Source organism: Leucopleurus acutus (assembly GCF_964270905.1).
Source record: "Leucopleurus acutus genome assembly, chromosome: 8".
Taxonomy (NCBI): Eukaryota; Metazoa; Chordata; class Mammalia; order Artiodactyla; family Delphinidae; genus Leucopleurus; species Leucopleurus acutus.
The window spans coordinates 63,301,829-63,320,306 of record NC_139151.1 but is presented as its reverse complement, the minus strand read 5'-3'; the positions used below and the strand labels follow the sequence as shown (position 1 = coordinate 63,320,306).

Below are 18,478 nucleotides of genomic sequence, written 5' to 3'. Positions count from 1 at the left end.
CCCCTACCCTCTCGCCCCGCGCATTTGGCCTAAGGCCCCAGCCCCCCTCTGCACATGCTCAGTACACGCCCTCGGCCCAGCTGGCTCGCATCCATGGCGACCTGCTAGGCAACCAGGAGTCAGTTGGTCTGAGGCCGTGAACTCCAACTGTTGGAAGGGGCTGAGGCTGAGGTGGAGTTTGAGGCTGTGATAAGTCCCTTTGGGGTCAGAGCTGTGGACTAGGGCAGGAGCAGACTCAACAGGGCCGTGGTGGGCTGGGCCAGCGGAGTGGTATCTCGGGCCCTGGGTGGCAGCTGTCGCCTCTGAGCACGTCTACGGAGGCCACAGCCCTGGGCTCTCAGCTCGGTCTAGTCCCGCAGGTGACTGGGTTAGGAGGGAAGTCTGTGGCTTGGGTTAGGGGTCAGTTTGTCACCAGGACTACGATTTGCGAAGGGGCATGTGGTCTTACCCCCGAAGCCCCTACAACTGGGGTGGAGATGGGGGGAAAAAAACTAACGTATGTTGAGCTACTTAAATATGCCAGGTGCTTTCCATATCTCATCTCCTGGGCGGTAACTGAAGCACCGAGGTGAAGTGAGCGCGCAGCCAGCAGGCTGTGAAGGATTTACTGCAGCTAAATCCTTCTCTGAAATCCCAGCTCTTGCTCTTTCAACCCCTCCCCTATTTCCTGAGCTGAGCCTCCCTGGGCAGGTGATTCTGGGGACACCCTGCGCTTCGGTGGGACCGGGTGCGCCCGCAGAGAGGCCGCAAACCGCAGAGCTGAGCCCAGACCCGGCCAGGCGCCCTCTCCTGGGCTGTGGGCTGCAACTCAGATAAACAGCACCTAAGATAATAGTGCCGCTTGTTCTCAGGTGTTTTCTCCCAAGGAAATGGACTCCTCCCCCGGGCCTGGGATGCCTTTGCCCAAATACTGCAGCGTGGCCACAACCCTGAAGGCCCCTGCCTGGGCCGGCACTGCTCCTCCCTGGGAACTCTCCTTCGTCTGCCCTCTCACCTCCCAAGCACCCTGGCTCACCCGGCAGAGGCCTCTCACCAGGTATCGATCTCGGCTTCCTTTTTCCTCTCTGTTCTTGGTTCTAGATGGTGGGAGAGATGGCCCAGGAGGGAAAGAGCTTGCTTCCTGGGAAGGCTGAAAGGGTTCTTTACCGTGTGGGCTCTGAGTTGCTTGGGGTTTAATATTCCCCTAGTCTAAACTGCACTCCCAGTGACATCAAGGGTTGACCTGGCTTTCATCCCACCTTTTAGCGGAGTGGCAGATGTCATAGTTGGCATGTGTGAGGGAAGGCAGTCAGGCATCATCAGTTATAAACTTCTAGCTCATTTTACCATCAGCTCTGAGACTGGCCATGGGACTACATGAGCAATTAGGGTTTCTGCTACCAACCGCTAAGGTGAGGTCTCCAGGTCCCTCCTCAAGTTCCCTCAGTTATCCTGGCTTTTTGTGAATGGTATCTTTAGTTGGCTGTCTACAGTGTGAATACAAGAGGGGAAAGGAACCTCAGCCTGTAAGCACATACAGGTTGTGCAAGTCCCAGGGATTCATGTCCATGCTATTCAAGTCAGTCTGCCCAGGTTAGAGACATGCCAGCTTGAACACTTTAGCCCCTTTCTTGATTCACTTGTGTGGACCATCTCATTCAAAGCCTGTATCCGGGCTTGCCCACAAAGTAAACAGGTTTTTTCGGAAACCCAACCCTGACTCAACAATTCCCTACAGCTTGGTCCTGTCCACAAAATTTCCCAGAACTAGCTTCTCCTTTTTTCTGTCTCACAGCTGCCTAGTCAGTTCCTCTGTGCTTCCTGTGCTCAAACACCTCCTCCTCTCTTATTACCCCACAGTGCTCAGCCTTCTTGCAATTTTGCTCCTTTGGCATCACCATCCAAGCCTCCATGCCTCATCGTGGAATCCCACACACCGCCTCAGAATTTCCCTTCCTGGAAGTCTTTCCTGGCCTGCTGTCTAGTCTCAGACCAGCACTCATAACCAGAATACATAAAAGCTAATCCCACCCTGATTACCTTGAAACAATTCCCAATCCTCAAACGACGGTTCCCTTCACTCTCCTCTCCTTCTGCCCCTTCCAGTAGTTTACCTTATCTTACTGGAAGTCACAGATTGCCACTCTTTACATGGATTTCTGTTCCATATTGCCTTATCTGTCATGCACACACCATGGCGCTGCTCAGATCTAACTCTGAAACGTGTTTCTTGATGGTTTTAGGGCTTGGTTTTCTCTACTCCCTAATTCCGTTTGCTTTTTCCCAGATATGCATCTTATGACCCGTGTCTCCACATTGCTGACCCAGCATGGCAGGGGCCTGGCTGGCTGAGAAGAGGTGGAGATGCTGCGGACGCATGGGTCCTGGCAAGAAGGGAAGCAGATGGCTTTTATTACAGGGCTCAGATAAAGGCTGCTCCCGAGGCAAGTCCCTAAGTCCCAGCATCTCCCCATATGCTCCTCTGGATGGCTCTGTCATACCTGATATGCCTCAGCTGTGTGTGCCCAGCAGTTCAGTTTCTTGGATAAGCACAGATCTTCCATGGTCAGGATGCAGAAGTGAAAATGTAATGTCAGTGAGTGCATTAATTTGCTAGGGCTGGGTAACAAAGTGGCACAAGCTGAGTGGCTTAAACAACAGAAATTGTCTCTCGGTTCTGGGGACTGGAAGTCCAGGTGTTGTTAGGGTTGGTGATTCTGAGGGCTGTGAGGGAGGATCTGTTCCATGCGCCTTTCCTAACTTCTGGTGGTTTGCTGGCAATCTTCAGTGTTCCTTGGCTTGTAGAAGAATCCCCCTGATCTTGGCCTTCATATTCACATGCTGTTCTCCCTGGGTGCATGTCCGTGTTCAAATTTCCCCTTTTTGTAAGGACACCAGTCATTGGATTAGGGGCCCACCCTACTCAGTTGTACTCAGTGTGACTTTGTCTTAAGTCATTACATCTGCGATGACCCTATTCCCAAATAAGGTCACGTTCTGAGGTATTAGGGACTACGACATCAACATATGAATTTGGTGGGGTAACTATTCAATCCATAACAGTGAAGAAAATATACAGTAAAAGCACTTTGTTCAGGAAAATTCAGTGTGTCAAATGATGGGCGCCAGCCCAAGGGAAAGAGGAGCAAAATGTGTGTTCCTCGTGTAAGCCTGTGTCCCTCCACACAGGAGCACGGTGCCTGCGTGCTGGGGCCAGGCCTGGGCTTTACTTTGGTGGTTACTTGCTTCTTTGGGATTTTTCTCTTCCCACAAAGAGTCAGACTTTGTGAATGTGGATCCACAGAGGGAAAACAAGTGTGATTTCTAAAAATATATATAAATGATAGAATTTCCAATCAAAAGTCATTTTTGTCATTTTCAAGTAACTAATATGTAATTTCAAATGAAATATTAACAGGGTTTTGCTCAAATATAGATCCTGTCTAGTGGTTTGATAAAAGTCAATTTGTTAGCTTGTTCTTTTAATTAGCTTAGTATTTCTCCTGCCCTCTCTGCCAGGCTGCTTATTTGCTTCCTTTGCCCAGCCTCCCCTCATGGACGTAATGGCAGTGCAGAGGGCTGCTCCAACAGCCCCAGCCTGTCCTCGCCCGAGAGGGCCTGTGGATGATACCCCACCCCTGGCTGGCCGCGGACACAGGGACAACACTTCCTGGGAGTGCTGGGAGGAGGGGGTGTGCTTGGGGAAAGATCCAGAGGACCCAGGTTACTCCTGTGAATTGCAGGCCAAATATAAAGATAGGAGAAAAACAAAACAAAACAGGAGGGCTTCCCTGGTGGCGCAGTGGCTGAGAGTCCGCCGGCTGATGCAGGGGACATGGGTTCGTGCCCCGGTCCGGGAAGATCCCACATGCCGCGGAGCGGCTGGGCCCGTGAGCCATGGCCGCTGAGCCTGTGCGTCCAGAGCCTGTGCTCCGCAATGGGAGAGGCCACAACAGTGGGAGGCCCGCGTACCACCAAAAAAAACAAAACAGGAAAAGGAAGAGCGCGGGACAGGAAAGACAAGAAGTGATAAACAAGAGTTGCCACGGCAAGAAGCAGAAGGAAGAGCGTCCGCCTCACAGCCGGCCTGTCTCTGCCATAGTGGGCTCCCGAGCAGCGCCTGGCCCTGCCCTTTCCCTAACCGGGCCTTGCCGCGTGCGAGGGAGACCCTGGGTCTGGCCCTAGGCGTTGTAGGGAACCATGGTGCCCCCTGTAGTACTTCCTAATGCCAGGTCTTATTCTGAGTGTTTTCTTTCCCACAGCTGGAGAGGCAGGGGTTCCTGCTGGTGGAATTTGAGGCTCCCCTTGTCACATGCCCAGGGCTGCCAGCCCAGCGGCAGAGCGTGGTCTTAGAGGAAGATGTCATTCAGTTCTCGCCATCCGTGGAATACTCACTGCGCCTTGGGGACAAGGTGCTGGCACTCTGGGGACCAGACCAACAGTGCTATGGCCCCGGCACCATTCCTTTGGGCTTGGAGGCAAGAGACCCCCAGAGAGGTAAGGGAGTGCTCTGGCCTCCCAGTCCCCAGGAGCCAGGCTGGTGATCAGGCTGAGGAGAGAGCAAAGGGTGTCTCTCCAGCTTAGGGGTCTTAGAGGCTTACCCTTTCACTTGCAGCTTCGTCCTGAGGGTGGCCACAGATAGACAAATCATATTTTTCAGATTATAAAATATTCTTTATCAGGGCAAAATAGCCCAAGGCTACTATGTCTATGTTGGTTACTTAACCCATGGTGTGGTGAGGTTATCCTGGGGTCACACCAGTACTCATGACTGGTCCCCCACCAAGTCGTGCAGGGACTGGGACAGTCCCCTTGTGCGAGGCCAGCCAGTCAGCATCGTTGTGTTCAGAGAAGCGACAGAAGGAGGTTTCTCCTTCCCTTCCCCCACCTGCGGATGCATCTTGGTTTTGACATGAAAACCAAGACATGGCGGCACAGGAAGGGGTAGTAAACATGGGGCAGGTGAGGAATGTCCCTGGCAGGCTCTCCAGGGAGAGGTGCACACAGGCGGAAGCAGAGCAGAGGGGCTGTGATGAGGCTTTGCTTCTGGGGAGAGGAGAACCCTTATCCCATGATATGAAAGAGGCGGCTGTAACAAAATGGTGACCTTTTCTGTTATGTAGCATCCAAAGAAGAAGAAATTACTGTTCACTTCTGGAATGGCAGGACAGCTCCTGTGCCTCTTGGAGGGGTCAGGTGGGTGCCCCCAGCTGTCTGGAAGAAGGCTGTGGACAGGCTGCACAAGCCTTTCACCACGGAGCACCCCAGGCCCCTCCTCTGGGCCCCTTGCTGCTCTCTGGTGGGGCCGGTCGCTGGATGTGTCACCGGCGGGCTTCCTCTGAGCGCTCCATTCCTGTGCCCTCCCTGCCACCCTCATGCCTGCTGCCAGCTGCTGGGCCAGGGCTGCCTCTGCTGCCGCCCCTTGGCTGGACCCACCTGGTGGCCTCTAACCAGAACCTCAGGGGTCACAGCCAGAGAGCATCCAGAGATGGAGCTGAAGCCCACAGCACAGCTTTTGCCCCTTGAGGGTCCTAAGGAGGAAGAAGTAGCAGTGCAGGCTCCCATGGCTGTTTCTTCCTCCTCTACCTCCTCTTCTTCTGAAGAGGAGGATCTGGAGAATGAGCTGAAGATGGGCCTTCCCCAGAGGCTGCTGGTGGACAGCACAGGCAACACGGCCCCCATCCTTCTTGAGGAGTCTCCAAGGAGGCAGGGTGGCCTCTGCCAGCCGGAATGGAGGTACTGGAGGAGAAACGGGTCCGAGCCGCATCCCAGGAAGCCAGGTAGACCTTTTCCTAAGGCAGGGCTGAGGCCCCTGCTCCCTTCCCTCCCATGTGTCTCTCAGGAATCTGATGCACATGTCCGCTGTGCTGGGATTGGAAGTAACACTTAGTCATGTCAAAGGAGGGGCTGTGATAAGAGGGAAACGTGGGTTTTATTGATTAAATGGAAACCTAACAAGAAAGGATGGGCAGATCTTTGTGCTAAGGTTTGCATCCCTATTTGACAACTGTCTTTTCTTTGTTCACTAGTCTCTACCGGCAGGACTCTGCCACTGTCCATTTCTACCCTCCCCTCCCTCATTTTCCTTGGAGGCATTGATTTTTCTCTAGATGTACAGTCAGAATGCCTCCAGGTGTTGACTGGAGTCTTTCAGCACCCTGAGAAGCACAGAAACGGGTCTTTAAACACTGGCCATCAGACCCTACTCTCCAGATGGGCCCCTTAGGAAGTCAGAGCAGGAGGAACCAGGCACAGCCTTATGCGTCTCACTCTACCACTGAGAGGGGAGGCAGTGTCATTGTCATCGGCAACCTGCAGCCATCCCCAAACTTCTCTACCCAAGCAACATGCCCGTGTAGGTTTAGAGCAGTGTATCATTGATATGCCTCATGCCGTGCGGTCTAAATTCCCAGTGGGGCCCAGAAAGAGCAGACGCCTAAGGCAGCCGGCAGAGCTTTGTGAAGGAGGTGACTTGGATAAGCCAGCCCTAGACTAGATTCTTGGGGCCCTGTGCTGACTAATTCAACCTCAGTGAACTAAATGAACATCCACTCTGGGGCAGGGATACTGAGGGCTAAAGAATACCACCGCTAAGGGCATAAGGATCTGTAGGCACTGCCCACACTGGGACTCATTGTGGGTCCCCATGGGAAGCCATTGCCCTATTTTCAGGACAGCTGCTCAACCAGAAGGACCTCTCAGCCCACGAGGATTTTAATCTTACACCAGGAGTAAGGCCTTTATTAGTCTTCAGTTCCAGGAGGCTGAGAAATTGTTTCTACACTGAGAAACCTTCTTGGGGGACTCCTCTGGACCCCTGGGCTTCGGCGTGGGCAGGGATGGATGTGCTGGCTGCTGCTGTACTTTAGATGAGGTTCCTCCCTTGGCTTTCGAGGTGTGCGATCTTTCCCCCACCTCTGAGACGGAAATAAGTAGAGGGACGAGAAGCTATAGCTATGACCAGCTGGGCTCTTCCTCCCCTCCCTGAGAGGACACTTTGTATTGAAAATATAAAGGTGGGAGCAGGGATATGTGTTCCTGGGCCTCTTTCCTTGCAGTGAAAGGCCTTGGCAGAAGCTGCTTGGAAGCAGCTGTTTCTACAGGGTGTGCCCTCCAACAAGTGATAATATAAAGAAAATGGTGCCAAAGTCTAGTTTTCAAGCTAAATTCTCCATAGCTTCCACTGCCCTCCTGCTTCAGCACAGACTGGAGAAAGAAAAGCTGTATCTCTCCAACAGGGAGGAGTCTCTGGGGCAGCAACTGAGGTGGCATGAGACCAGTCTCAGGGAGAGGAATGCCAGTGGGGTAACCAGAAGCCGTGGCGGTCAGACCTGCCCCAGACTCCAGGCCTGCATTCCCATGGCTGTGGCCTGCTCCATGGCGTTCTATCCAGACTGGTTCTAAACCTGACTGAGGCCAAACAAATCTTCCCTGGCCCCAAGCATACACCGCTCTTATCACCACTACCCACGCACCCACACCTACATTCAGCCTCTCTCCCCGCATCACCACATTTAAACAGATCCACTCTAAAGTTCCCCCCGCACCCAAATACATTCTAATAATTGGCTATAAGGAGAAATATAGTATCTTCAGGTACTTGGCCTGGCTTTCCTCTAGGTACTGGATCATTTGTTATGCTCTGGGCAAAGGTTAATTCTTGGAGCTGAACCATGAGAATCAGTGAGCCTGCCTTCTGCCAGGTCCTATCTCTGCACCCAAAGCTATGGAGAGTATGCCTGCATGGGGCGTGGAGAAAGGGGCATCTCCAGCCCCCGTCCCAGATGGAGTGCCGCACACCACACTAACTAGCGAGGTGAACTGGTGAGGTGAAGCTTGTAAAACGACGTGTGTGCCTGGGCTAGAAACAATGGCAAATACCAGAGCTTTTCTTCTCTCCCCTCCAGATCTTGTATCCTTTTAAGGAAATGTGCTGCTTTGCTTCTCCTAACTGCGCTTGATTGCCATTAAGCACTGATGCTTCACAGTCTGGTCTGAGGCTCTACCTCTTAAGGATCCTCTTGTATGGGTCCTCCGCCCTCCACACTTTTGACTCCTTTTAGTTGCAGGCAGTGAGGTTACTGTCTGAGACTAACCTAACAGTCCTAGAGGGCCAGGATTCATGCCAGCAGTCATGCTGCTCTCCACCCTCGCTTATGACTGAAACAGGGTTCAGACAGTTAAGGGATTCTGTGATCCTTGATACACTTCTACATAAGTCAAGTCTAATCCCATCAAAATGGTGGCATATTCAACTAACTGAATTTTGGGTTTAGGAACAAGACTTTGCAACATCGGGAAAGAAGAGAAGGGCAACAAACAACAGAAAGTGAAAACTGCAGCAGCGGGGAGTCCCAGGGAGCTGGTCCTGGAAGCCACTGGCATGAAGCCACTACAGATCTTGCCAGAGGAAGCTGAACACAAAAAACTGAGTCGGGGTACTGCGGCACATCAGGAGACCAGAATTCCCCCTAAACGAAAAGCCCCAAGGATCTAGGTAAAGCAGATGGCTGGGAAGGGGCTTCTGAAGGACTCTTTCCATGGTTGTTTGACCTTCTGGGGTCATACCACTTTTGAGAATGATAAAACCGATGGCCCCTCTTCCCAGAAAAATGCACACACCCACAGTTTTGCATATGATTTCAGAAGGCTTACAGAACCCACGAATTTCATCACTAGGGGTGCAAGGATCCCCAGTTAACTGACCCCTCTACCCTATGGTGGTGGGCATGGGCCTGCTTTACTAGGCCCTTGGTCCGTGAGAGTCTGTTCTTTGCTAGGAATGCGAATACAGCTCTACTTAAACCTTTGTATTCTTTTTTTTAGATATATATATTTTTTGATGTGTACCATTTTTAAAGTCTTTTATTGAATTTTTTGCAATATTGCTTCTGTTTTATGTTTTTTTGGTGCTTTGGCTGTGAGGCATGTGGGATCTTAGCTCCCCGACCAGGGATAGAACCCACACCCCCTGCATTGGAAGGTGAAGTCTTAACCACTGGACTGCCAGGGAGGTCCCCAAACCTTTGTTTTCATCATATGAAATACTGGCCTTTTTTCTGAGGAAAGACATGTTCAAAATGAGGTGACTCCCTAGGCAACTAAACTGAGAGATGCAACAATACTGTTGGTGTGGTAGCTTAAAGATGTTTAGGACACATCAATGACTTTGTAATTTTAAGGATAGAAAGTCACTGATTTTAAAGTCAAAATAAGACTCTCAGGATTTTTTTTTCTCTTGTAGGAAGCTAAAGAGTAGATACCTGAGGAGGAGTTAGTTACAAAGTGGCTGACACAAGGCCTTCTTCTACAGAAATGGTACAGTGCAGGCCACAGGTGATAGTCCAATAAGCAGCAGCATCTTCACCCCAGGAAGACATCCCTGCAGATGAGTGGCAGGAAGGCACCTGTCTTAAGGGGCACAGGAGTGTGCCGGCCCTGGCGAGGGCTCCCTTCCAGGGGCCTGGTGCGACCTGCTTGAGGATGCCTCTTCCACAGAAGCTACAGAACATGGTTGGCCTGCTTTGGGCAAATGTGTCCACAGCCTCTCTGCCATCTTTTCATGAAGCCTCAGTTGTACATGAGCAACATTTTATTTGACTTCTTAATGCCAATAAAAAGGAATTCTCTTCATTTCCAAATTTCTCACTTTATTATCATAATTAACCTTTACTTGGAAAGCAAGCAGTAAAAACTATTCAGACAGCATCATTACATTATTACTTCAGGCAGAAGAGGGTGAAGGGACTTTCAAGTTAAAATAGGCACTGAAAGAGACAAACTCCAGCTCCTAGGAAGGCTGACCCTCTACAGTCAGCATTAAAAGCAGGATTAATGTGTAAACTTTAAGAGGATATATGGTAGCTTTATTCTTCTTGATACGTAAAAAACAAACAAGAAAAAGGCGATGTCTGTGATGGTCAACATCATATGGGGAAGACCAAGTCCACACTTTGTCCTGAATCAACTGCTACCATGTAAGTCTTCTTGGTCAAGTCATTTATACCCACAGTGATGGAATAGGTCCCTGGATATACTTCTATGTAGAGGTCCTTAGAGATGTTCTCAGCCTGGAAGGAAAAGTGGATATTAGCAGTTTAGAGATTTTATGTACCAGTGCCGTCAGGGCACCTCCACCCGGCTCCCTCTGTGTGTGATGGAGTGAGGTACTAACGTGGGAGATGGAGGTCCTGCTTTCAAGGCTTGGCTTGGCAACGTAATAGGACTGCCATTTAGGCCAGTCTCAGCCTCTCCTTATGCTTGTTTCCTTATTTCTAAAATTAGCTCACAAATAAGCATGTATGTGAAAACACTAAATTGTTATAGGAACATGAAGGATCATAAAAGGAACACTCTGGTTGGAGCAGAAAGGTTAAGAATCAGGTAGAGGGAAAGGCTAATGACGATTGCTTTGGGGCTCAAAAGTAGGCAGTGGCACTTGTTATCACAGATCAGCAGTAATGGCAAGGCGCTGTGGGATAATGAGAAGTATTCTTTTTAACTGTGCTTTGCTAAGTTCATTATTAGGAGGATGGAACATTTCTTTTCACCTAAAGCTGAGAACACTATGAGTAGATTCCACTTTGTCATGCAGAAAGTCAGCTGGCTGGCTAAAGCCCTCCCTTGGGAGACCGGTTCTCCTATGCAGATGGTCCCCGACTTATAATGGTCAGACTTATGGTTTTTTGATTTTACGATAGTGTGAAAGTGATACGCATTCAGTAGAAACCGTACTTCCAATTTTGAATTCTGATCTTTTCCCGGGCTGGTGATGTGCAGCACAATACTCTCTCGTGATGCTGGGCAGCGGCAGTGAGCGATCTCCCAGTCAGCCACAAGGATCACGAAGGTAAACAACTGATACACTTATAACCATCCTGCACCCATACAACCAGTCTGTTTTTCACTTTCAGTACAGCATTCAATAAATTATCAATACATGAACTATTCAAAACTTTATTATAAAGTAGGTTTTGTGTCAGATGATTTTGCCCAACTGCAGGGTATGTAAGTGTTCTGAGCACGTTTAAGGTAGGCTAGTCTAAGCTATGACGTTCAGTAGGTTAGGTGTATTAAATGCACTTTTGGACTTCCCTGGTGGTGCAATGGTTAAGAATCCGCCTGCCAGTGCAGGGGACACGGGTTCGAGCCCTGGTCCAGGAAGATCTCACATGCCACGGAGCAACTAAGCCTGTGCACCATAACTACTGAGCCTGTGCTCTAGAGCCCCCGAGCCACAACTACTGAGCCTGCGTGCCACAACTACTGAGCCTGTGTGCCTAGAGCCCGTGCTCTGCAACAAAAGAAGCCACCGCAATAAGAAGCCCATGCACCGCAACAAAGAGTAGCCCCTGCTCACTGCAACTAGAGAAAGCCCGCGTGCAGTAACAAAGACCCAACGCAGCCAAAAATAAATAAATAAAAATTTAAAAATAAAAAAATAAATGCACTTTCAATTTATGATATTTTCAACTTACAATGGGTTTATCAGGATGTAAGTCAAAGAAGATCAATACTACAAAACACTGGAGGCTGGAGTTAGTGGAAAGATTTATGTTTAGAGCTGAGCTGAGCACAAGCCATTCTCCAAGGACAGACTTCATGCCCGGCTGGTAAGTGGTCATGGCAGATATGCAGGCAGAGGAAGGGTCTCAGCTCAAATGGCCAAAGAGCAAAGTCACAAACCAGAAAAGAGCCTGTAATTAAGAGCCCAAGCGCGCCTATCCCACAACTGGGAGACCACTACCAATGCTTACTCAATGCTCAGAAGGAGCCACAGGCAGAAGCTGTCATTTCTACACCACCCCTGGGGGTGGGGGGCAGGTGGACCAAACTACTGCCAGTAAATTCTGCTAGGAGGAATAAATGATAATATTTATACTTTTATGAAACTTCCTCTCTTTCCATCTTGCAAATAGATTTGAAGCCAAGGTTTTCCGAAGCTGCTTTATGCTATATCCTTTCATGCCCAGTTACTGCAAAATTGGAGGCTTATCATCATTTAACTGACGTGAATGTGTATGACAACGCCACAACTATTTATTAGTCATCAACTATGAAAATAAACAAAAGGTTTCAGAAAATACAGCTGTATCAGAATTGCAGAAAGCCAAGGATACTTCATTTGTCTGCATAAAAGGTGCAAGATTGGCCTCTGTGATTCCTACACTGTGAACATCAGGAAGATTAGCATTACCAAAACACAGTATTAGAGGCATCTAAGTATTAGAGGCATCTAAGCCTAACAACTTGTACTAAAAGCAGAATAGTCTTAGTTGCTACTAACTCTAGTATATTCTGAATCCTGGCTAGTAGCACACTGTATGCAAACAAAAATTAAGCAAACTATTGCAGCAACACACCAGAGTTCCATTCCTCAGAATTCCAGCTCTTCCAAGTTCCAAAAGATTCCGTGGGTTCATGAACTAATGAATATTTTATCCTAAAAACATCACTGTATGTTTTCACAGAGAAACATTTGCGGAAAATAGGAACAAATCCCTTCAAATGTTTTGGAACCTGATCTAACCAAATGTATACGTTTCAGAATTTCAGCAATGGTTTTCACTTTGTAAGCAGGAGGGTCAGGCCCCTCCTGCTGCTTGAACAGATGGTGGAATTCCAACAGGACCCAGTGCCAGCCCAGCTGAGCTGTAGGAATGGAGATATGAATACTTTGCATTCTTTCCAACCGCAACTATGAGTTCAGGCACAAAGAGTATCCCTGAAATTTCAAGTGAAGGAAGGATACCAAGAAAACATAATTTTACACTGAACTAAAATGTACACTGTCCCCAAGGGTAAAAATATCCCAACTTAAAAATACTATAGATCCAGTACAAAGAACCCTATAGTAACCAGATCAGTTCATGGAATTGCAGTGGTGGTGGAGCCCAGTACCCTAGAAGTTCTGTACTCACAGGCTGGGATGCCTCTAGCTCACACTCTGACGTCTGACGGATGCCTCCGACACCAAGGGGGGTGTCTTTTCTCTGAAGAGTGAGGTAGAAACATTGATTAGGGCCCAAACTTTGACTTCTGGATGGTAGAAAATTTTTCCTACTTAATTAGGAACTAACAATTGTTCTGTCAGTGTTTTCCAAGTTGTCACCTAAGTTCTTAAGGCTTTTAGTGAATTCTGCAAAGTATTTTTAGTCAGATGTTTACCATGATTACCTTTTATCCTTACATGGGCTTTGGACTCAGATAGACCTGAGTTTGAATCCTATCTCTGTCATTTACTGAGACGGACAGATTAATTTCTCTATGCCTTGGTTTCCTAGTCTATAGCTTCGGCATACTACGCTGTAAGGAAGATCTAAAGTGCAAAAGTGATTGACATTTAACAGGCTCTCAGAAAATAGAATTCTCTTCCAAGGTTCTCCCAGCAGTGGGAGTACTAGAGGGGAAGAGGCTGAACTGAGAAAGTCAATTTCCCTTAGAGGCACCAAATTACGTCTTATAGGAAGGGATGGGAAGGGACGAATGACTCTTGCCCACATGTAACTCCCTTAGGGTCAAGCACTCTTAAGAGGGCCTAGGCCAGGGCAGAAGAGGAAGCCCAGGATCCAGGCTCTGGTGCTACCCCTTGTACCCCAGGCCAGGGAAACAGGATGGCTCACATCCCTGCGGCCACTCTCCCGTCCCTTCCCTAAACCCACAGGCCAGAGAAGTCAGGAATCCAACCTGTGGATTAGACTCTGAACTTAAGTTTGCTATCTTTGAGTACAACCAGGGGAGTTTAAAAAGAAAAACAAAAGCAAAAAAAGCCTACTCTCCCCAGAAACAACAACAAAGGACTCCTGTTGAATCAGTTCAACAAGTAGAGTCTTTGGCTTCCCAGAGTGACATGTGGTAAAATACAGGTAATTTGCAGTGAGAGGCTTGTAATTGTTATCTTTAGGGAAAGCATTTTGTTAAAAGAAACCCCCACCTTGCATTTCCTTTTTTAAAATTACCAAAGACATGATACTTATCACTACCTTAGAGTGAAATATGTGATTATTAAAAATCTCTTTCATATCCCTAGATGCAGAAGAGGATATTTGAAAGGCTTTTTGTTAAGCCTGTCCAAGAATCCCTTGGCCCAGGACTGCAGGTTCAACTGAAGATCCGACAGTGGCATTAATATCTTATTTTGGACAAAAACTCCTATTTCATGTTCATTGCTGTAAGTTCTCTAAGGCTGGGAGGTGATAGATTTCTGTGGAGCGCTGTAATGCTGAGTCACCCAGGCATCCACTAATACAATCCAGCAGGAGCTCCAAGATGTAAGGCCTCCTATCTTGGGAAGCTGAGGGCACAGCACAGCACAGCTGAGGATACATACCTGACCATTCCCAGTGTCCGAGCACAAGTGCAGCTTCGACTTCCCTCTGTGATAACGATAGACGTGGGTTGCCCCTCCTTCCTCTGGCACAGATGAATAATATTTCTAGAGAAGTAATGTGAAAGATGCTGGGTAACCAAATAGACTGGTCAAATTTTCAAAAAACTCCTTGTTACTTGGGCAAATGTAGTTAAGGAGGGAGGCAAGAGAGCAAAGGTAAATTACCTGCCCTCTTGAGAGGCCTTTGAAGTCATATAACAAATCTTAGCCCGTGTAAAGTGGCTGCAGAGAAGGAAACTGCACTTGGCCTTACTTTGCTGCCATCTGCTGCCTCTGTAGGGCAAGAACTCTGGCAACTCAAGCTGGGTAGGACCATGCTCTCTGCCAGGTTAAATAATTTTCACAACATCCTCACCCCGAGGTCAAATACACAAGCCCTTTCATCTCCTCTCATGACAAGTTCTGACAAACAGGTCTGGGTTTACTAAGTCTCAGACAAGGACAAGAGAAGAGAGAGGTGCATCTCCTTGAGATTTAGAAATACAACAAGAAATATAACATAAACCCAACAGCTATGCAGCCATTCTCCCCATGAGGAGGAGGGGAGGGAGAAGACTCCGATCTAAGCAAAAATAATCCAAAGGATCAGAATGCAGTTTTTTTCTTGTCCACTTCCTTCCTCCCCCTCAAAGTTAACCTTAGACTTGCCCCTGATTGTGACTAATGATGAGGACAACATAAACCTGCTTGCTTTGAACAGAGGGTAGGGACAATGTTTAAGGCAAGAGACCAAAAGAATGAGAAGCTGGGGAAAGCATGTCAGGACATGACTCTAATGACGTAATTTAGGGGATGCTCCAAAATTCTGAAAGCAAACTCAAACACTGTTCTTAATTCTATTTCTAGAAAGCTGAGAGGTTCTGAGCCTCCATTCCTTAATGGAGATTTGAACTAAAGCATGAACTGAAAACCAAAACGAAGAACACCAATTTGCTAAACCTCAAACCAAAGACAAATATTATTCCTTTTACTAAACCATGAACCAAAGTGTTTAACTTGATCACTTTATAGTAGAGCCAAAGTTATGGATTTTTCTAAAACCATTTAACAAAATAATAACATAAAAATACTCTCTGAACTGTATCTCACTGGTTGGAATCCTATTTTTGGATTCACAAGGATTTTATAAAAGATGTAGAAGTATTAGAGATTTTTTGAAACTTAATATTCATTATGAAATTGAAAAGCAGGACAGAAACAAGGTATTCTCTTCCTTCTGCCGTACAGACCAAGCACCCTTACAAACACATAAGAATCATAAAATGTTAAGGCTGGAAGAGACCACAGAGTCTGTTTTAATTCCTAGAAGACAGAGAGTACCTTCCATGCAGGTGATTTTCTTGAATGTTGGCTGCCTGCCTTCAACATTCCCTGAAAGTACTTAAAGATGACCTTAGTGTATGGTTTTGAGAAGAGGGCCTTTAAAACCTTTGTTTACCCACTTCAATGAATGGGACCAAAAATCTCACATAAGTACCCTGTGCTACAGTTTATGACAATTTTCTGGTGTTCATCTCTCAGTGGAAACCAAAGAAACAGACTAGAAGGGCTGGAAAGGACTTGAAACATCATCATTGTACCATGTGGGAAGGTAAGGCTGAGAGAGACTAACTAGCCTAAGGCATTATAGCCAGGAAGTGGCAGAACACAGGTCTGATTCCTGGGAGGCTGCTCCTGCCATTAAGCCACACTACCTCTGATGAGGGCACTGCATCTGTGCCACATAACCACCTCTGTGGCCACCAAGTGATATGGACCCAAAGGGGCATGCTTAAAAACTACATTACCAGGGGGACTTCCCTGGTGGCCAGTGGTTAAGACTCCGTGCTTCCAATGCAGGGGGTGCAAGTTGGTTGGGGAACTAGGATCCCACATGCTGTGTGGCCACACACACACACACACACACACACACACACACACACACACACACAAAAGCACACTACCTTACCAGGGACTTGGAACAGAGATTAAGATCTAATGGAGGGATTCTGTTTCAGTTTTTGCTTTGAAAACAGAGAGGCTCGGTTCCAGTTTAGAACGATCTTACTGATTAAAAAAAAAATTTCAGTTCAAAGTTTTAAATACCACTAATATTCGGACTTGTTTTGGAATTCAGCAAATAAGCCCCGCCCCCCCCCAACAATAGTGAGGGCAGATCTTTTCTGGCTTGTGCATTGCTGTATCCTCATAACAGTTAAAGTTAGGCATCCAATATTTGTTGAATGAATTCTAACCTGGATTTATCACCTGGTTTAAACCCTTGGCTGACTACAACCTGCCCACGAAGGCAGGGCAGGGTGAACAGGCAGTCTCCAGATTCTCCCTAAATTCCACAAAAATCCACTTTGTGATCCATCAGCAGGCAGATCAGGGGCATGACTTTGGCTTACACCAACTTACCCCACACTGACTTGAGGTATAGTCCATGAATTCAGCCATTGTTCTGAAGGAAGCACTGAGGGTTGGGTGTCTTTCTTCTCTCTATGTGAATAAACGGCAAGTCACAGGTGAGATCTGTATTCCCTACTGGAGAAGGAAGTCATTTTGGGAATACCTTCCTTTTTACTTTTTGAAAGGCCACTGCTCGTTTAAGTCAGTAAAAGGCTCTTACTGAGAAAGAATTCCAACTCTAAAAGGCATACACAGACATGCAATTTTTCCAGGACAAAGACAGGTTTGTTGGCTTTCCTCTAATATCAAACGGTAGCCTGTAAGAATTGTTGTAAAAAGTAACCAACCAGGGCCGAGCACTAGCGGTCTCTAGCGGTATCCTAAAGCTAGCCAATAGGAATCTGTCAAACGTCAAGAGTTTTCAAAAGGCTTTCCGGTTCACTGTCCTGATACTTAACAGCTTCCGCCAAGGACAGGATCCCTCGGGTGCTGCTGTGTGGCGTGCCCTGGTTCTCAGCAAGCCGCTGCTGAGCGAATGAATGGGCTGGTCCCGCAGCACTGGGGCCCTCACCTCTCCTGGGAGAAGGCGATGGGGGCCGGCTGCCAGCCCTCTTTCTCTGTAGGGCCGCTCCCGGGAAATGACCCCCACGCTGCCTTTGGGAAGCTCCACCGAATGCCAGTCCACCGCCCTCCTTTTGGCCCGCTCCAGCACTTCTTGACCCAGCCTAGCCGAGCGTTGCAGGGAACGTCGGTCTACCCCGTTCAGCGCCGCGGCCGCCAAACAGTTCTCCATGTCTCCCTGCGAGGGCACATACACACAAACACCGGCGGGTTAGCGGGCCTCCGGGACCCCGCTCCAGCTCGGGGTCGGACCCAGGGCCTTGATCTCCCCGGCGACCGCCGCCCCCGGCTCCGCCCAACGCGCTCTCCAGCGGGCTTGGTGTCAGGGGCGAAGGCATGCGCGCGGAGACCCTCCATTTCCGTCTCCCCCTCCCTCGCTAAGAATCCCTCACCCAACCGGCCTCTCAAGGCGCATGCGCTCAGCGCACGGTCGTCGAGGGAGGGCTGGGCCTGGAGCATGCTGCGCCGGCGCAGCAGGCCATTGGCGGTGCGGGGTCGAGGGGCGTGGCGGGGGCGGTGAAGCGTGCGGCCCTCACAGGACAAGCCTACTGTGTCCCGGCCGCTGTTCCTGTGAGCGGGTTGCCGGCCTAACTGCCAGAGCGTAGGGGGCGGGGCGGGGCCTGCCAGCTGGCGGGTCGCGGGAACCGGAGTCGACCTAGTGGCGGAGGCTGCCTGTCCACGCTGTCGCAGGAGGCCCTGGGTCAGGATCTGGCCCTTAGAGGTCGTCTCCGCCGCCCAACGCGGAGAACCTGGTGTAAAGTCAGGTGGTCTGTTGGGCTAAGAAATCGTGGGGAGTAAAACGCGTGCCTCCAGGCGCCTGTTAATGCCTGGTCTATATTTTGGGATATCGCTACTCCAAAACCTCTTTTGTTTGGGAGATGACTAGGATAGGCCAAACAGTGCGGCCGCCACAGTGGCGTTTGGAGAAGGGAGTCTGTCTGGCCAGCAGGCTGTGGGCTGTGGGATGTCCGGCCCACAGGGCCAGGGGTGCCTGCGTTGTTTGTAGGGTCTCTCGTAATCCCCTCGTGGTTGCTTCCTCACTCCTCCGGTGAGAAGTATAGACACACCTTTTTTGGAGGCCGCTTCTCTCGGGGGCGG

General features: G+C 48.9%; 2 protein-coding genes across 2 annotated transcripts; one reads left to right on the top strand and one right to left on the bottom strand.

The window, feature by feature from the left end:
* Positions 1–869: 869 nt before the first annotated feature.
* Positions 870–8,476, top strand: LOC309964727 (uncharacterized protein C11orf16; the record flags this gene model as incomplete). The annotated part of the gene is made up of 5 exons (XM_082843858.1): positions 870–1,036; positions 2,267–2,423; positions 4,242–4,476; positions 5,103–5,759; positions 8,256–8,476. The coding sequence occupies 5 exons, from the start codon at positions 870–872 to the stop codon at positions 8,474–8,476; spliced, it is 1,437 nt and encodes a 478-aa protein (XP_082699984.1).
* Positions 8,477–9,629: 1,153 nt separating this feature from the next.
* AKIP1 (A-kinase interacting protein 1) lies at positions 9,630–17,607 on the bottom strand. The gene is made up of 5 exons (XM_082843756.1): positions 17,331–17,607; positions 16,769–16,849; positions 14,309–14,413; positions 12,900–12,971; positions 9,630–10,049 (listed from the first exon to the last, which is right to left on the bottom strand). Exons 1-5 carry the CDS (start codon positions 17,550–17,552, stop codon positions 9,906–9,908), a joined length of 624 nt encoding a protein of 207 aa, XP_082699882.1. The 5' UTR covers positions 17,553–17,607; the 3' UTR covers positions 9,630–9,905.
* Positions 17,608–18,478: the final 871 nt, after the last annotated feature.

Excerpts from the sequence above, each read along its gene's own strand:
- AKIP1 (XM_082843756.1), bottom strand. The coding sequence starts at position 17,552 with ATGGAGAACTGTTTGGCGGCCGCGGCGCTGAACGGGGTAGACCGACGT. Across the intron at positions 16,850-17,330 it reads ATCGCCTTCTCCCAGGAGAG|AGAGAAGAAAGACACCCAAC; the intron begins GTGAGGGCCCCA and ends TTATTCACATAG. Across the intron at positions 10,050-12,899 it reads AGCTAGAGGCATCCCAGCCT|GCTGAGAACATCTCTAAGGA; the intron begins GTGAGTACAGAA and ends TTTTCCTTCCAG.